The sequence below is a fragment of the Danio rerio genome, chromosome 16 (assembly GCF_049306965.1).
Source record: "Danio rerio strain Tuebingen ecotype United States chromosome 16, GRCz12tu, whole genome shotgun sequence".
Classification (NCBI taxonomy): Eukaryota; Metazoa; Chordata; class Actinopteri; order Cypriniformes; family Danionidae; genus Danio; species Danio rerio.
In genome coordinates this window covers 2551807-2567069 of record NC_133191.1, presented here as the reverse complement: position 1 = coordinate 2567069, position 15263 = coordinate 2551807, and the positions used below count along the sequence as shown (strand labels likewise).

Here is a 15263-nt window from a genome sequence, read left to right as displayed (position 1 = left end):
GTCTCCTCTGTGTGCTATGCTGAAGTAGATAACCCTCTCTTCTAAGAACCAGCCCACTACAGACTAGGTTTCAAGGTTTACCGCAGTTTGGAAAAGCCAAGGTTTTAAGAGTAACCAGGGGGCCCAGTCTCAACCCAGCGCCACTCTTCAGTTTCAGATGCCCCCCCCACCCGCTTTTAACCAATAATCCGCGCATTTTGCACTACGTCACTGTAGTATATGTACATTTATGGCGGGCGGGAGCTGGTTGTGGCCGCCTAGGTCGCCTCTATGGACATTGCAGAGATATATATATGCAGTCCTCCAAGCTCATGGGAGTCATACACGATATTAATTTATTTTCCACTGCACCATGACTATATATTCTATTTTTATCCAAGGTTATCACTCGCCAGAAATATTATTTAGTCATTGTTTAATTATATTACATGGGTGTCCTGCTCATCACAGAAAGACAGCTCTGTAAATTTCAATAGTTTCAAAAACATAAATTACGTTGCTTTGGGTACATTTCAATGCACGTTTCAGATGACAGATCCACTATCTGCTGTCTACATTTTAGCAAATCTAAAATACGTTACTTTGGGTTTGCTAAGTGGAGGGCTGTTCTCTAAGCATTCTGCGCATGTACACAGACATAAGATGCTTTTACCTGCATCATATCCCCCTATTTATTTTCTTTTTTTTTTTTAATTCGGGGCAACATGTTGCAACTGTGGTCGTCTTCTAAACAACAGCTCCCAGTAAACATTCTGCGTACAAACTGGATGTACTATCTGACATTGCATCTTTAATAAAGCTGTCAAAATGGACACCGTCAAAACAGCTGCTTTACAATATTGTCCACCAAGGTAGCTGAATTGATTACGTGGATAAAATGTCATCGTTTTCAAAAGCTGAAGTTTCAAAATTTTTAAAATAATTTTTTATTTTAATATTTTAATTTATTTTAATTAAAAGATTAATCTTTTATCTTAATTATTTTTTATTTTCATAATTTAAAAATTTTATTTAAATGAATTAATTATTTTACTTTAATGATTATTATTATTATTATTATTATTATTATTATTATTATTATTATTATTATTATTATTATTATTATTATTATTTGTTTTTGTTTTTATACCATTTCATTTAATAAAAAATATATTTTATTTCATTATTTTTATTATAATTTTATTTATTATTATTATTATTATAATTTTATTATAATTTATTTTTTATGTACATTTTTACTTTATTAATGGATTTTAACAAAAGCGTCTTATTGTGGGCATGGTTTAAGTCACCACACCATAAAAAAACTGCATCCTCTTCCAGATAATCTGCTAGTATTACAATTATACATTGTAAGCACTCTTTGGTTTGTTTAATTTAATTTTAATTTGTGCATTGCATATGTACATGTGCATTTGTTTTATTTTACAGGTACCACGTTTCAACCCAACAGTAACTCCTCTGTAAACCCAGATCATCTGAACTACTTCCGATTTGCTGGTCAAATCCTGGGTCTGGCGCTCTATCATCGACAGCTGGTGAACATCTACTTCACACGCTCCTTTTACAAGCATATTCTGGGTAACACATTCCACTCACATCGTGTTTACTATCATACTGTCACAGTACTAAGAATGAACCCCGAATCTGCACGTTCTGTATTGCACGTTTGCATGGACGGATGTAAACTTGCATAGATGCTTTAATTAAATGAAGTCCACAAATGTCAGGATGTCTGTGGGGTCTAAAAATGTCTTAAATTCATTCATGCATTCATTTTCCTTCTACTTAATCTCTTATTTATCAGGCGTTTAACACAGCGGAATGAGCCACCAACTATTCCAGCATATGTTTTACACAGGGAATGCCCTTCCAGCTGCAATAGATTAGTGGGAAACACCCATACACACTTATTCACACACATACATTCACTGAAATATTGTGTTGTAGGTCTTGTGGATCTCAATGTAAAGCTGTACAATCGGGCCGACACACGTCCAATCACCAACAGTATCTCTCAATAAAGCTTTTAAGGAACTTTCTGGACAGACTGTTGTTCATACAATTAGTTTATTATAGATTTTAAGAAAAATTATGCTGAAAAAAATTAATAAAAGAGTATGCAAAGTAGAGTTTGCATGTTTTGATGCATTTTGATGCATTAAGAGCTTTATTGATGAGGCAAGTAAAAAGTTTCTCTCGGACCAACCGGGACATTCATTCATTCATTTTCCCTCGGCTTAGTCCCTTTATTCATTAGGGGTCACCACAGTGAAATGAACCGCCAATTATTCTAGCATATGTTTTACGCAGCGGATACCCTTTCAGCTGCAACCCAGTACTGGGAAACACTCATTCATATACACACATACACTACGGCTAATTTAGTTCATCAATTCCTCTATAGCGCATGTGTTTGGACGGTGGGGGAAACCGGAGCACTTGGAGGAAACCTACGCCAACATGGGGAGAACATGCAAACTCCACACAGAAATGCCAACTGACCCATCCAGGACTCGAACCAGTGACCTTTTTGCTGTGAGGTTGCAGTGCTAACCACTGAGCCACTGTGTTGCCTATAAGTCTATAATTTCATTCATAATGGTCTTAAAAGGCTCCTAAATTTGACTTGGTTAAACCGGCAGAAACCCTGCACTGTTTACATGCACAATTGAGTCAGTGGTCAGAATTGACTTGAAGCAATATTCTAGATTAACATGTTTATCAACTACATTGAAGTCAGTAAATGCTGTTTATTTGAACACACGGATGTATCGTGTGTAAAAGTGTGTTTCATGTGTGCGTGTGTTTGCAGGAATCCCAGTGAGCTATCAGGACGTGTCTTCCATTGACCCAGAGTATGCAAAAAACCTTCAGTGGATTCTGGACAACGACATCAGTGACCTCGGCCTGGAGCTCACCTTCTCTGTCGAGACTGATGTGTTCGGTACAATGGAAGAAGTTCCTCTCAAGCCAGGAGGAACTACCATTCAGGTCACCCAAGACAACAAGGTAAATGTAGAGTTAAAGCTGAAAGCCAGTGAGATTTACAGGTTACTTTTTATTTTAAGGTGTTCTTGTTCCTATTAATTTAACTGCTTTGATGTGGAGGCTGAAGTATGTGGAGCGCTATCCTGCTGGAGAATTGTCCCTCTCCTGTGGTTTGTAATGTAATGGGCAGCACAGATGTCTTGATACCTCAGGCTGTTGATGTTGATCATCCACTCTGCAGATCTCTCGCACACCCCCATACTGAATGTAACCCCAAACCATGATTTCTCCTTCACCAAACTTGACTGATTTCTGTGAGAATCTTGGTCCATGCTGGTTCCAGTAGGTCTTGTGCAGTATTTGTGATGATTGGGATGCAGATCAACGGATGATTCATCAGAGAAATCCACCTTCTGCCACTTCACAAATGATCAACTAGAAGTCAAGTTATTATTTGCTGCTCTTACCACTGGGATTGATGACAAGACTTTTGTCAGGTAGTGTAGTAAGTACACAGAACAAGTGTAATAAGGACGCCTTAAAATAAATTGTTACTGAATAATTTTTATGTTAATATCTGCTGCAAGGATGCATGAACTGAATCAAAATAAAAGTAAAGACTTTTACATTTTTACAATAAAAATCACAGTTTCTGTTGATTGAAAAATCCTGAAAAGTCTAGCATGATTTCCACTCTTTTAAGCAGCTCTATTTGTTTAATAAAAGATATTTGAGCAGCAAATTTGCATATTCAAATAATTTCTTCACAATCTCATTTGAATTTAAAGCGACAGTCATTAAAACACCACAATTAGGATCAAAGCCTAAAAACGAGTCAGTTTCAGAGAGTTATAAAACATTATTTATGTAATATTTTGAGCTGAAACTTCTCATACACACTCTAGGCACAGAAAAATTGTGCTTGAACGCATTTGGCCTTATTTATATGTCTTATAACTCCTGTATCAGAGATTTATTTTTTGTTTTCTTTTCATTTAGTAATTTTTTATTTCATAGTTTTATATTTTTATTCTATTTAATACATTTGAATTTAATTTTAATCATTTTTTAATTAATTATTATTTTTTATAATAATTATTTAATATTTTAATAATTTTGATTTTATTATTTATTTTATTTTTATTATTATTTTTTTAGTTCATTTAAATTTTATTTTGTATTATGTTTAATTTTAAATTTTTATGTAAGTTGGATTAATTATTATTACAGTTAAATTAAATATAAGTTAATTATTTTATTAGCAGTTTTAATTTTAATTATATATATTTTTAAAATAATTTAGCTTTATTTGTTTTATTTTAATTATTATTTTGAATATTTTTATTTTATTTCATTTTTTATTGTATATTAAATTTTTTATTTTTATTTAATTTAGATTTATTATTATTAATATTGTTTTATTAAATTTAAATTAAATATAATTTTAAGTTTTATAAAAAATATTTTCATATTTATTATTTTAACAATTTTATTTTAATTAATTATGTTATTGTAATTATTGTTATTATTATTTTATTTTTTGCCATTATTTCATTTCATTTTTATTTTATATTATATTTTATTTTACGTAATATAGATTTATTATTATAATTATTATTATTATACTACCTAGTATAGAGCAGTCTCTCAGGGATTGAAGATATGTATGATGGATATTTTTCATTTATTTGTCTTAATATAAGATATTTAGGCAGCAAATTTGCATATTCAAATAATTTCTGTAGCATCGTGTCACTGAAGAGTGGAGAAATTGTGCTAAATATTCAGTCATAGTTGTTTGTAGCTCCACCCTTATTTGAAAAGAGCACAAGCTCATTTGAATTTAAAGCGACAGTCACCAAAACTACACAATTAGGATCAAATCAAAGCCTAAAAAGGGGCAATTTTGGAGTGTTTTAATACATTATTTGTGTAATAGTTTGAGCTGAAACTTCTCACACACACTCTAGGCACAGATAAATAGTACTTGGACACATTTGGCCTCATTTCAGTCACCCGTTCTACCGAGTACAAAGCAATCTCTCTGGGATTGAAGATATGAATGATGGACGTTTTTTTTTCTGTGTGTGTCTGATTTCTCTTGTTTCTGTGTCTGTCAGGAGGAGTATGTGCAGCTGGTGACGGAGCTCAGGATGACCCGAGCGATTCAGCCGCAGATCAATGCTTTCCTGCAGGGCTTTCACACTTTCATCCCCCCCTCGCTCATCCAGCTCTTTGATGAATATGAGCTGGTCAGTGGATTCCCGCTCTCATCTCTGCATGAGTTTTCTTGCTGCTACCTCTTTATATTCTCCTGTTGCATTTTTCATTTGGAGCTCTTCTCACCGCTGGTTTTCTCTCATGTGCTGAATGAAAAAAAGAAGAAGACTCAAATGTTAAAACAAATGTAGTATGTTGTATTATATAAATTAGAATGAAACGGGTAAGTTAAATAACTCTTTCTTAGATAGGAGGTGGCAGGTGTCATTGTCTCTGATAATATCATAATTGCTGTTTTAACCCTACCAACAAACAACACTTGTTGTTTAATAAACTGTTACACACAAACAACGTTACTTTAAGTTTTAGGGAAAAACGCCTCTTATAACTCATGTGTCAGAAACTTATTTTGTTTTGTTTTATTTATATATATATATATATATATATATATATATATATATATATATATATATATATATATATATATATATATATATATATATATATATATATATATATATACACATTTACAATTTTGTTAAATTTAATTTAATAATTTTTTTATTTGATACATTTTTTATTATCTAATTTTTTTTAATTTAATTTAAATTATATATTTATTTCATTATTATTATTAATTATTAATTTAATTAATTTATTTTAATTTGATAGTTTCTTTGTTTTATTCATTTCTGTGTAATTTTGATTTTATTATTATTGGTATTATATTATTAAATTATATCACTATTTTGTTTTGATTATTTTTGTTTTTATTTCATTTCATTTTTATTTTAAATAAAATTATTTTATTATTTTTAAATTTAATAAAAAACTTGATTTTAATTTTGTTTTATTTTTTATTTTATACAATTTTTAATCTTTATTTTTATTTTCACAATTTTTAATTTAGTTATTTTATTTTATTTATTTATTTATATTTATTTTATTATTATTATTATTATTAATTTAATTATTTAATATTATTTATTTATTTTATAATATGTTTTATTTTAAATACTTGTCTTATTTTAATTTATTTCTGTGTAATGTTGATAATATTATTGGCATTATATTATTAAATTGTATTACTATTTTGTTTTGTTTATTTTTGTTATTTATTTCATTTCATTTTTATTTTATATTATGTAATTTTTTTATTTTATTTTTTTATTGTAGTTAATTTTTTATGTAATTTTGATTATTATTATTTTATCTTATCTTATTTTATAATTTTAATAAAATATTTTTATTTTATTATTATTATCATTACTATATTTTATTTTGTGTATTTTTTTATTTCATTTTTTATTTTCTATTAATTTTTAATTTATATTTTATTTAATTTACGTTTATATATATATATATATATATATATATATATATATATATATATATATATATATATATATATATATAAATAATTTTATTAATATTATTATTTTTGTTGTGATTGTTTTTATATTATTTATTTTTTATAAGTTTTTTATGTCATTTTATTTATTTCATTTTATTTCATATATTTATATTTTTTGTGACTAGTTGTTGTGTGCTTAATGTGACTGTGTTTATGTGCAGGAACTGCTGTTATCAGGCATGCCTGAAATCGATGTGATGGACTGGAAGAGGAACACAGAGTACACCAGTGGCTACGACCTGCAGGAGCCTGTTATACAGGTATCCCATCAGCAGCAACAATTATGCTGCCTTGTTGAGCAGGATGATATAGCATAATCAGAAAACAACAGTATCTCAGTTTTCACACAGTACACACATTTACTAAGTGAGAGCCTCCTTGCATACTAAAACATTTATACATTGCTTCAATTAGGATATAAATATTCAAAGATTAAAGACTCATGCTTGTTTTTTCTCCTGCAGTGGTTTTGGGAAGTGGTTGAAAATCTCACCCAAGAAGAAAGAGTGCTTCTCTTACAGTTTGTGACAGGAAGGTGTGTATGTCCATGCAGTTTACATGCATAATAATGGTCAGCTATACAGTACCCTATAGGGTTAAAATCTGCATTTTAAACACATTATTTTATTTATTTATTTGTTAATTATTTTAATTGATGTAATTAGCAGAACACAATAGACCTGAACTGAAATAGACCTGACTGCTAAACAATCAATGACTAACAAAAGGTCATTGTGAATGTTATCTCACTTCTGAGGTCTCAAGATTGCATGAAGTCAGAACTGCTAGAATGTAAACGTTTAGATTTTAACATGGACTAAAGCATGCTGTTGAGATTTGATTGAAAATGCTCTAAATGACTGAGTTTATTTGTATTTCATTTATTATTATTGATCTTCAGAAATATTTTGCGACAAAGTCACGTTAGTTGCAACAGTTTATACATTAGTATTAGTATCTAGTAATTGACAACTAATGGAACTCTGTTGTACTGTTGCTGTTTTTGTTTTTTACTTCATTTTTGTTTTAGATTAAATTTTATTATTTTTTTATTTAAAATTATTTTTTTGTAAATTAATTCATGTAATTTAGATTTATTAATATTATTTTTTTTATTATTACATTTTAATTTTATAATGAATTTTTATTAGTTTTTTTATTTTATTTTATTTTCTTGCACTCTTACTCTGTGCTTTTGATAACGGATTACTACTTTTAAGCTGTTGGAAATATGCTGTTATTTGTTATATTAATATAAAGGTTTTATACAGTTCAATTCAGAATTATTAGCCGACCTGTTTATTGTTTATTAGCTTAAAGGGGCCAATAATATTGATGTTAAAATGGTGTTTAAAAATGTTAAAACTGCCAAAATAAAACCAATAAGACTTTCTTTAGAAGAAAAAATTATTATCAGACATACTGTGAAAACTCCCTTGCACTGTTAAACATTATTTGGGAAATATTTAAAAAAGAACAAAATGGGGCTAATTATTTTGACTTCAATGTTAACTTAATTATGATGATATTATTTGTTAATTATTAATTATTATCTAAATCATATATTATATTATATTATATTATATATTAATGCATTTCTGTTAAACTTAAGTTTATCACAATTCATAGTAGTTTACTAACACTACTTGCTTAATACAAGACTAATTAGCTATTTATTATTAATTCGTAAGGTAGTAGTTGGGTTTAGGTTTTGGATTAGGGCTCTAGAATAAAATCATACTTTCTAACTACTAATGAACAGTTAATATCTTAATAATAAGCAGGTTATAAGCTACTAGTTAATAATAGCATGAATTGAGACCTAAATTGAAGTGTTAACCCATCAAAATGAATTTTAAAAATACAGACTCTGACCAAATTATCAGTAAATGATACTAAAGTAAACACTTTAGTTTAGGTCACAATTTTAACAAACCCTTAATTAACACTACTATATTAATAAAATGCTAATTCGCTGCTTATTAGTAGTTAGTAAGGTATAAGTTGGGCTTGGGTTTTGGATTAGGGATCTAAAATAAGATCATACTTTATTACTACTAATGAACAGTTAATGTCCTAATAATAATAATAAATCTAATAAGCCAGTGGGTAATAGCATCAATTGTGTCCTAAACTAAAGTGTTACCTGCTTTTTAAAAAAATATAAATTAAATATATATATTTTACACTAATTGATTTTATTTGAACACATTTTTATTCTGTCTAACAGTTCGAGGGTCCCTCATGGAGGCTTTGCTTTCCTCATGGGTGGCAGTGGTCTGCAGAAGTTCACTGTCGCCGCTGTGCCCTACACATCAAACCTACTGCCTACCTCTAGTACATGGTGAGACACACACACACACACACACACACACACACACACACACACACACTGCATTGCTCTTATTGCACCACTAGAGGGCACTGTGTCTCTTCTCATATTTCTGAGCTGTAAACACAGAGCTGCTCTATAACATTCTAGAAAGGTTGCTGCATCCCAATTCACATACTTATCCTACATCCTAAAAGTGTGTACAATTTAAGTGAAGAAAAAGTACATACTTTTGAGTATAGTATAGCTTTGAGACATACTATATCCTCATTAACAAGCCGTTATATTGCTTAGTTAGGACACCTGTCAATCATCTTGACACATCATCCACATTTCTTTAATATTTAATTACTTACCTTAATGAAGATTCAGCTGTGTGTTAATCTGCCATTCACAAGTCTTTCATGCAGAAAAATGTTCTCAGGAGTTTAGATATTATGCATTCACGTCCAAAAATGTCTTTATGGAAGTTCTCGTTGTTGCTGATGAAATTTAACACGGGAGACGTGATTGAAATGCTTTCCAGTTGGCTAGATATTAATTATTAGTCATTTAAACAACCTAAGCTTCTCTAGTTGATGGTTGGTTTCGCATGTCCACCATATTTGTAGTTTTTTTACATCAAGTTGTAGTTCTTATTGAATTCACGTCGAACATGCAGGGTATTGTAGGCAATATTAGCCATTAGAGTACAATGCTTCCAATTTTAACCAGAATAGTGGAGCATACGGGATGCTCTTTTCACCATACTACAGCTTGGGACACACTGACTATTTCTGAATACTATTTAGGATGGATAGTATATGAATTGGGACGCAGCAAGTGACAAAAAACAAAGTGCAGGTACATTATGTTGCTTAGTTACGACACCTGTCAATCATCTCGACACATCATTCATATTTCATTTGTATTTATTTACTTACCTTAATGGAGATTCAGCTGTGTGTTCACAAGTCTTTCATGCAGCGAAATCTCCTCGGGTGTTTGGATATTATAAATTCATGTCCAAAAGTGTCTTTAAATAAGTTCACATTGTTGCTGCAGATGAAATATAACACGGGAGACGTGATTAAAATGCTTTCCAGTTGGCTAGATATTAATTATTAGTCATTTAAACAACCTAAGCTTCTCTAGTTGATGGTTGGTCTCGCATGTCCACCATATTTGTAGTTTTTGTTTACACGAGTTTGTAGTTCTAATTTAAATCAAGTCCGATGCACAATGTATTGTAGACAGTATTAGCAGTTAGAGTACAGACGCTTCCAATTTTTACCAGAAATATTAGGGCATCCGGGAAACTCTTTTCACCATACTACAGTTTGGGACACACTGACTATTTCTGAAAACTATTTAGGATGGATAGTATGTAAATTGGGGCGCAGCAAATGACAAAAAACAAAACAAAGTGCAGGTACATTATGTTGCTTAGTTACGACACCTGTCAATCATCTCGACACATCATTCATATTTAATTACTTACCTTAATGGAGTGTTAATCTGCCATTCACAAGACTTTCATGCAGAGAAATCTCCTCAGGTGTTTGGATAATTATGGATTCGTGTCCAAAAAGGTCTTGATTTAAGTTTACAATGTTGTTGCAGATGAAATACAACACAGGAAATGTGATTGAAATATTTTCCAGTGGGCTAGATCGTAATTAACAGACATTCAAACACTTTAACACGAAGCCTCTCTAGTCGATGGTTATTCTAAAGCGTCCGGCATTTTTGTAGTTTGTTTATACTAGTTAGGAGTTCTAATCAAATTCACATCTAATGTGCAATGTATTTTGGGTAATATCAGCAGTTTGAGTACAGACGCTTCCAATTTTAACCAGAAATAGTCGAGCATCTGAATCTTTACCATACTCTTTTCAGTATACTACAGTTTGAGACATGCTATTTTTATTTTAGGATACTATTTAGGATGGATAGTGTGGCAAATGGGACCAAAGACTGTAATATGGACAAAGTTACAAGTGGGCGGGACTAATCGTTGTCTTTTTGTTCCACCAACCACGCTTCAGATGACTGTTCTAGAGCCTACAGCTAATCAATCGGGCAGGTTCTGGAGTGCATTACAGCTCTAAAGAACATTATAAATGATCTTAATTAAAACAAATACATTTATAGAGACGGTATATAAGTATATAACTTCACTCACTTGTGATATGGAGGCAACTTGAATGGTTTGTGAGCACAATTAAGTGCACACAGCATCCCATATCATCTGATAATTGTAGGAAATAATTCCAAAAGGCATCTGACCGTGTAAAGCCACATAAAACAACACAAAAATACGATGCATATGCAGAGTTCAGCAGCTTATCAGCCGGAATCAGCTGAAGTGACGGTGAGCAGCGAGACCTAGCTGTCAGTCAAGTGGCCCCTCCTTATTATGCAGACTTAATATAACCTAATATAAAGGAAACGGATGAGTTACAAACAAAATCACCCCCTCACAGTTGTCATGAAGGGTAATTATGAAGGGCTATTATGTAGCCAGACCTAGCGGAATTTGGGAAGCTAATTTGCTTGATTGGAACGCAGAAAGTGACGAAAGTAACAAAAAGTGCAGGTGATGCCAGTGATTTGAGCCTGTAATGTAGCATGAATTAACGTTCCCTCTGTTTTTTCCCAGCATTAACATGTTGAAGCTCCCAGAATACCCCAGCAAGGACGTCCTGCGGGATCGCTTGCTTGTCGCACTGCATTGTGGGAGTTATGGATACACCATGGCGTGACGCAGGTTTTCTGTATTAGCTGTGATTTTTCTGCTTAAGAGACACGACACGCGCACACACACACACGCACACACACACACACACACACACACACACACACACACACACACACGCACAGACTCAGTTCAGGGATTCTTTAACACTACAATTCAAAACATTTCTTTTTTTGGCTTACTGAAGTCACTGACAAGGTCATCAGTGAATAATGACATGGTTTATTGATTCTTCAGACACTGAGGCTGCTTTGATGTTTGTCATATTTCATCAAGTTCAAGACAACACAATATTTTGCATAAAGGAAACATTTTTAATAATCTTTTTTATTTTGTTAACTATTTTTCCATTACTGTAACTGTCAGTTTACAGTATTACATCAGATACACTATTATTATTATTATTATTATTATTATTATTATTATTGTTATTATTATTATTAATGTTTGTATTGCAACTACTACTACTATTATTATTATTATTATTGTTATTTTTATTATTGTTACTGCTGCTATTATTTTATTATTTATAACTACTATTAACAACACTAATAAAGCAATGTTTTTTTTTGTTGATATTATTATTATTGTTGTTAATATTGATAATAATAATAATAATAATAGTAATAATAATAATAATAATAATAATATAAACAATAATAATAGTATTAGTTGTTATAATTATTGTTATAACTGACAATAATGATGAGGATGATGATGATGATGATGATAATAATAATAATAATAACAGTACAACTGTTATTGTTGTTGTTGTTATTATTGTTATTTGTATTACTACTTCTACTACCAATAATAATATTAATAAGAACAATATTATTGATATTTTTATTATTGTTGCTACTGCTATTAATTTATTTTTATTTATTATTACTTGCAGCAATAATAATAAATATTATTGTTGTTGTTAATATTGATAATAATAATAATAATAACAAAAGTATTAGTTGTATTATTATTATTATTATTACTGACAACAACAACAATAATAACAATAATAATAATAATAATAATACAACTTATTATTATTATATTACTGTTTGTATTACTACTACTACTAACAATATTATTACGAACAATTTTATTGTTATTTTTATTATGGTTGCTACTTCTATTATTGTATTATAATTTATTACTACTAACAACAATAATAATAACAAACAATATTGTTGTTGTTGATATAATAATAATAATAATTAAATTATATTTATTATTTATTTATTATATCATTATTATTATTTGGATTACTATACTAATAATAATGTTAATAAGATTAATATTATGGTTATTTTTATTATTGGTCCTTCTGCTGCTATTGTTTTAGTATTATTTAGTACTACTAACAACAACAATAATAAAACAATAATGTTATTGTTGGTATTATTCTTATTATTATTGTTATTAATACTGACAACAACAACAATAAAAAATAATAATATAATAGTATTAGTTGTATTATTATTACTATTACTACTACTACTACTACTACTACTAATAATAATAAAAACATTATTATTGTTTATTTTAATATAGTTTATTATTTTATTATTTGTCATTACTAAGTAACAACAACAACAATAATATATTATTATTATTATTAATAATGATGTTTTTATTACTAATAATAATATTATTAATAAGAACATTATTTATTATTGTTACTACTACTGCTTATTATTATTTAAAACTATTAGCAACAAAAATAAAAACAATGTTATTATTATTATTAATAATATTATTATTATTGTTAATAATAATAATAGTTCTATTATTATTACCGACAATTATAATAATAATTAATATTATTTAATTAATATTATTTAGTTTTTAATTAAAAACATACCTAATATTATTAGTAATAGTATTATTATTATTATTTTTATTATTATTATTATTATTATTATTATTATTATTATTATTATTAATAATAATAATAATACATTGAATTATAATTACTTATAATAAAACATTATTTTTATTAATATTAATAATAACAACAATATTAATATAATAATAATAATAATAAAAATAATAATGGCTAAATACACAAATACCTGCCAATTAAAGATTTGATCATTGGTTTCTCAACAAAATGAAATTCCTCACTTAACTAGGCTGTGCATTGTAATCCATCTTTCTTTTACTCCTCTATTATGGTGACCCAAACATTTTCTTGACCGGCTTCTTCAGCCTCACTCTCACAAAATGCGCCACCGACTGATTCCGAATGCCCCGTGGCATCAATCTTTCACATGAATAACCATAATCCATGCTGTATAATTTCAGTTTATGATGCTGTTCAGCTCACTGCATGCGTGTGGATGCATGAGAGACAGTGGGATATATTTATAGATTCATCACAGCTGATAAAAGATGTCGACACATTATTGAAATATTGTGATTTTATGTATTTTTTTTCATTACGGTATTGGGTTTGTCTCTCCTGGCACACTTTCAAGCTGGCAGTATATACGTTTTCGTACTGTTTCATGATTATCGTGCCATATATATGTGTTTATGTAGGCAGATTTAGTAATATATGAGGTTGTCAGCATAGTCCAAATACACCTGATTTTATATTTATGTCTCAGTTGTGCTGTTAAGTTATTTCAGTAAGGTTTTAGGTGTGCCAAATATCATCATATACTTCATACAAATCCTTTACTCTTGCAATACGAGGACCATGCTTTTTTGGAAAGGGACGTCATATCATTTTAATAGGATTGTAAAAATGTCTTTACTATTGGTCGTGGTTAAAGTCAAATTGTAGATATATGGATCTATTTATTCTGATTTATCGTTATGATTGGGGATTCAGATTTGTTTTTGTACTTGTAATAACAGAGTATATACCGCACAATCTTTTGGATATTACAAGAGGGCATCAACAATATTAAAGTATGCTTTTATTACAAATGAGTCTGATGTGTGTGTGCTTTATATCGCAGTTTATGCAATCCGACAAGCCTCTGTTGGCTTTTTATACACTTCTAAACTAAGCTTTGTGATACAAAGATGCATAGTTTCATGACAATTTATCTATTTTTGGCCACTAAATTGTGTTTGTTGCAAAACACTGCTATGTATTAAACATTTCTTTCTTTGGTGACATGGGAAATGTTCTTAATATGGGGTTAATTCACCCTAAAATGGAAATGACCTCATAATTTACTTACCCTGAAGTCATCCTCAATGACGTTTCTATGACTTTTTATGCAGCAGATTGATTTAACAGAACAATAATACGTTTTCTGACACGTTTACGACACTCGCATACTTTATAAATGAATACAGACCATGACTAAACATGGAGGATGATCTAAAAATCTCATTTATTTATTTATAAAGCACAATAAAAATTAGAGTAAATAAACAATTAAATAAATATAGTTGTAATTGACCACAGTGCACTTAACAAAGACCAAGAGAGTAAAATTTAAGGCACTAATTAATTAAAAGGTTGTTTACGGTCACTTGCCCTGGAGCTCCATGGTCTCTGACCCCAGCGGGCTGCCCCAGGGGCCAGCCACTCTCCCTGGGCTTGCAGTCTA

General features: G+C 29.7%; 1 protein-coding gene across 2 annotated transcripts in view; it reads left to right on the top strand.

Moving 5' to 3' along the window:
- Positions 1–12137, top strand: part of hace1 (HECT domain and ankyrin repeat containing E3 ubiquitin protein ligase 1) — a 36086-nt gene extending 23949 nt beyond the window's left edge. Inside the window, exons 18-24 of one of the 2 annotated variants that reach the window (XR_012391527.1) lie at positions 1432–1581; positions 2816–3488; positions 5112–5243; positions 6787–6885; positions 7090–7160; positions 8856–8969; positions 11599–12017. Coding sequence is in view for 1 of the 2 variants with exons in the window: in NM_001423976.1 (NP_001410905.1) it covers positions 1432–1581; positions 2816–3012; positions 5112–5243; positions 6787–6885; positions 7090–7160; positions 8856–8969; positions 11599–11701 (866 nt within the window). In the remaining variant the exon portion in view is untranslated. Of the gene's footprint in view, positions 1–1431; positions 1582–2815; positions 3489–5111; positions 5244–6786; positions 6886–7089; positions 7161–8855; positions 8970–11598 lie in introns of both variants that reach the window. The other variant, NM_001423976.1, reaches the window with a different exon arrangement.
- The last annotated feature ends 3126 nt before the right edge of the window (positions 12138–15263 follow it).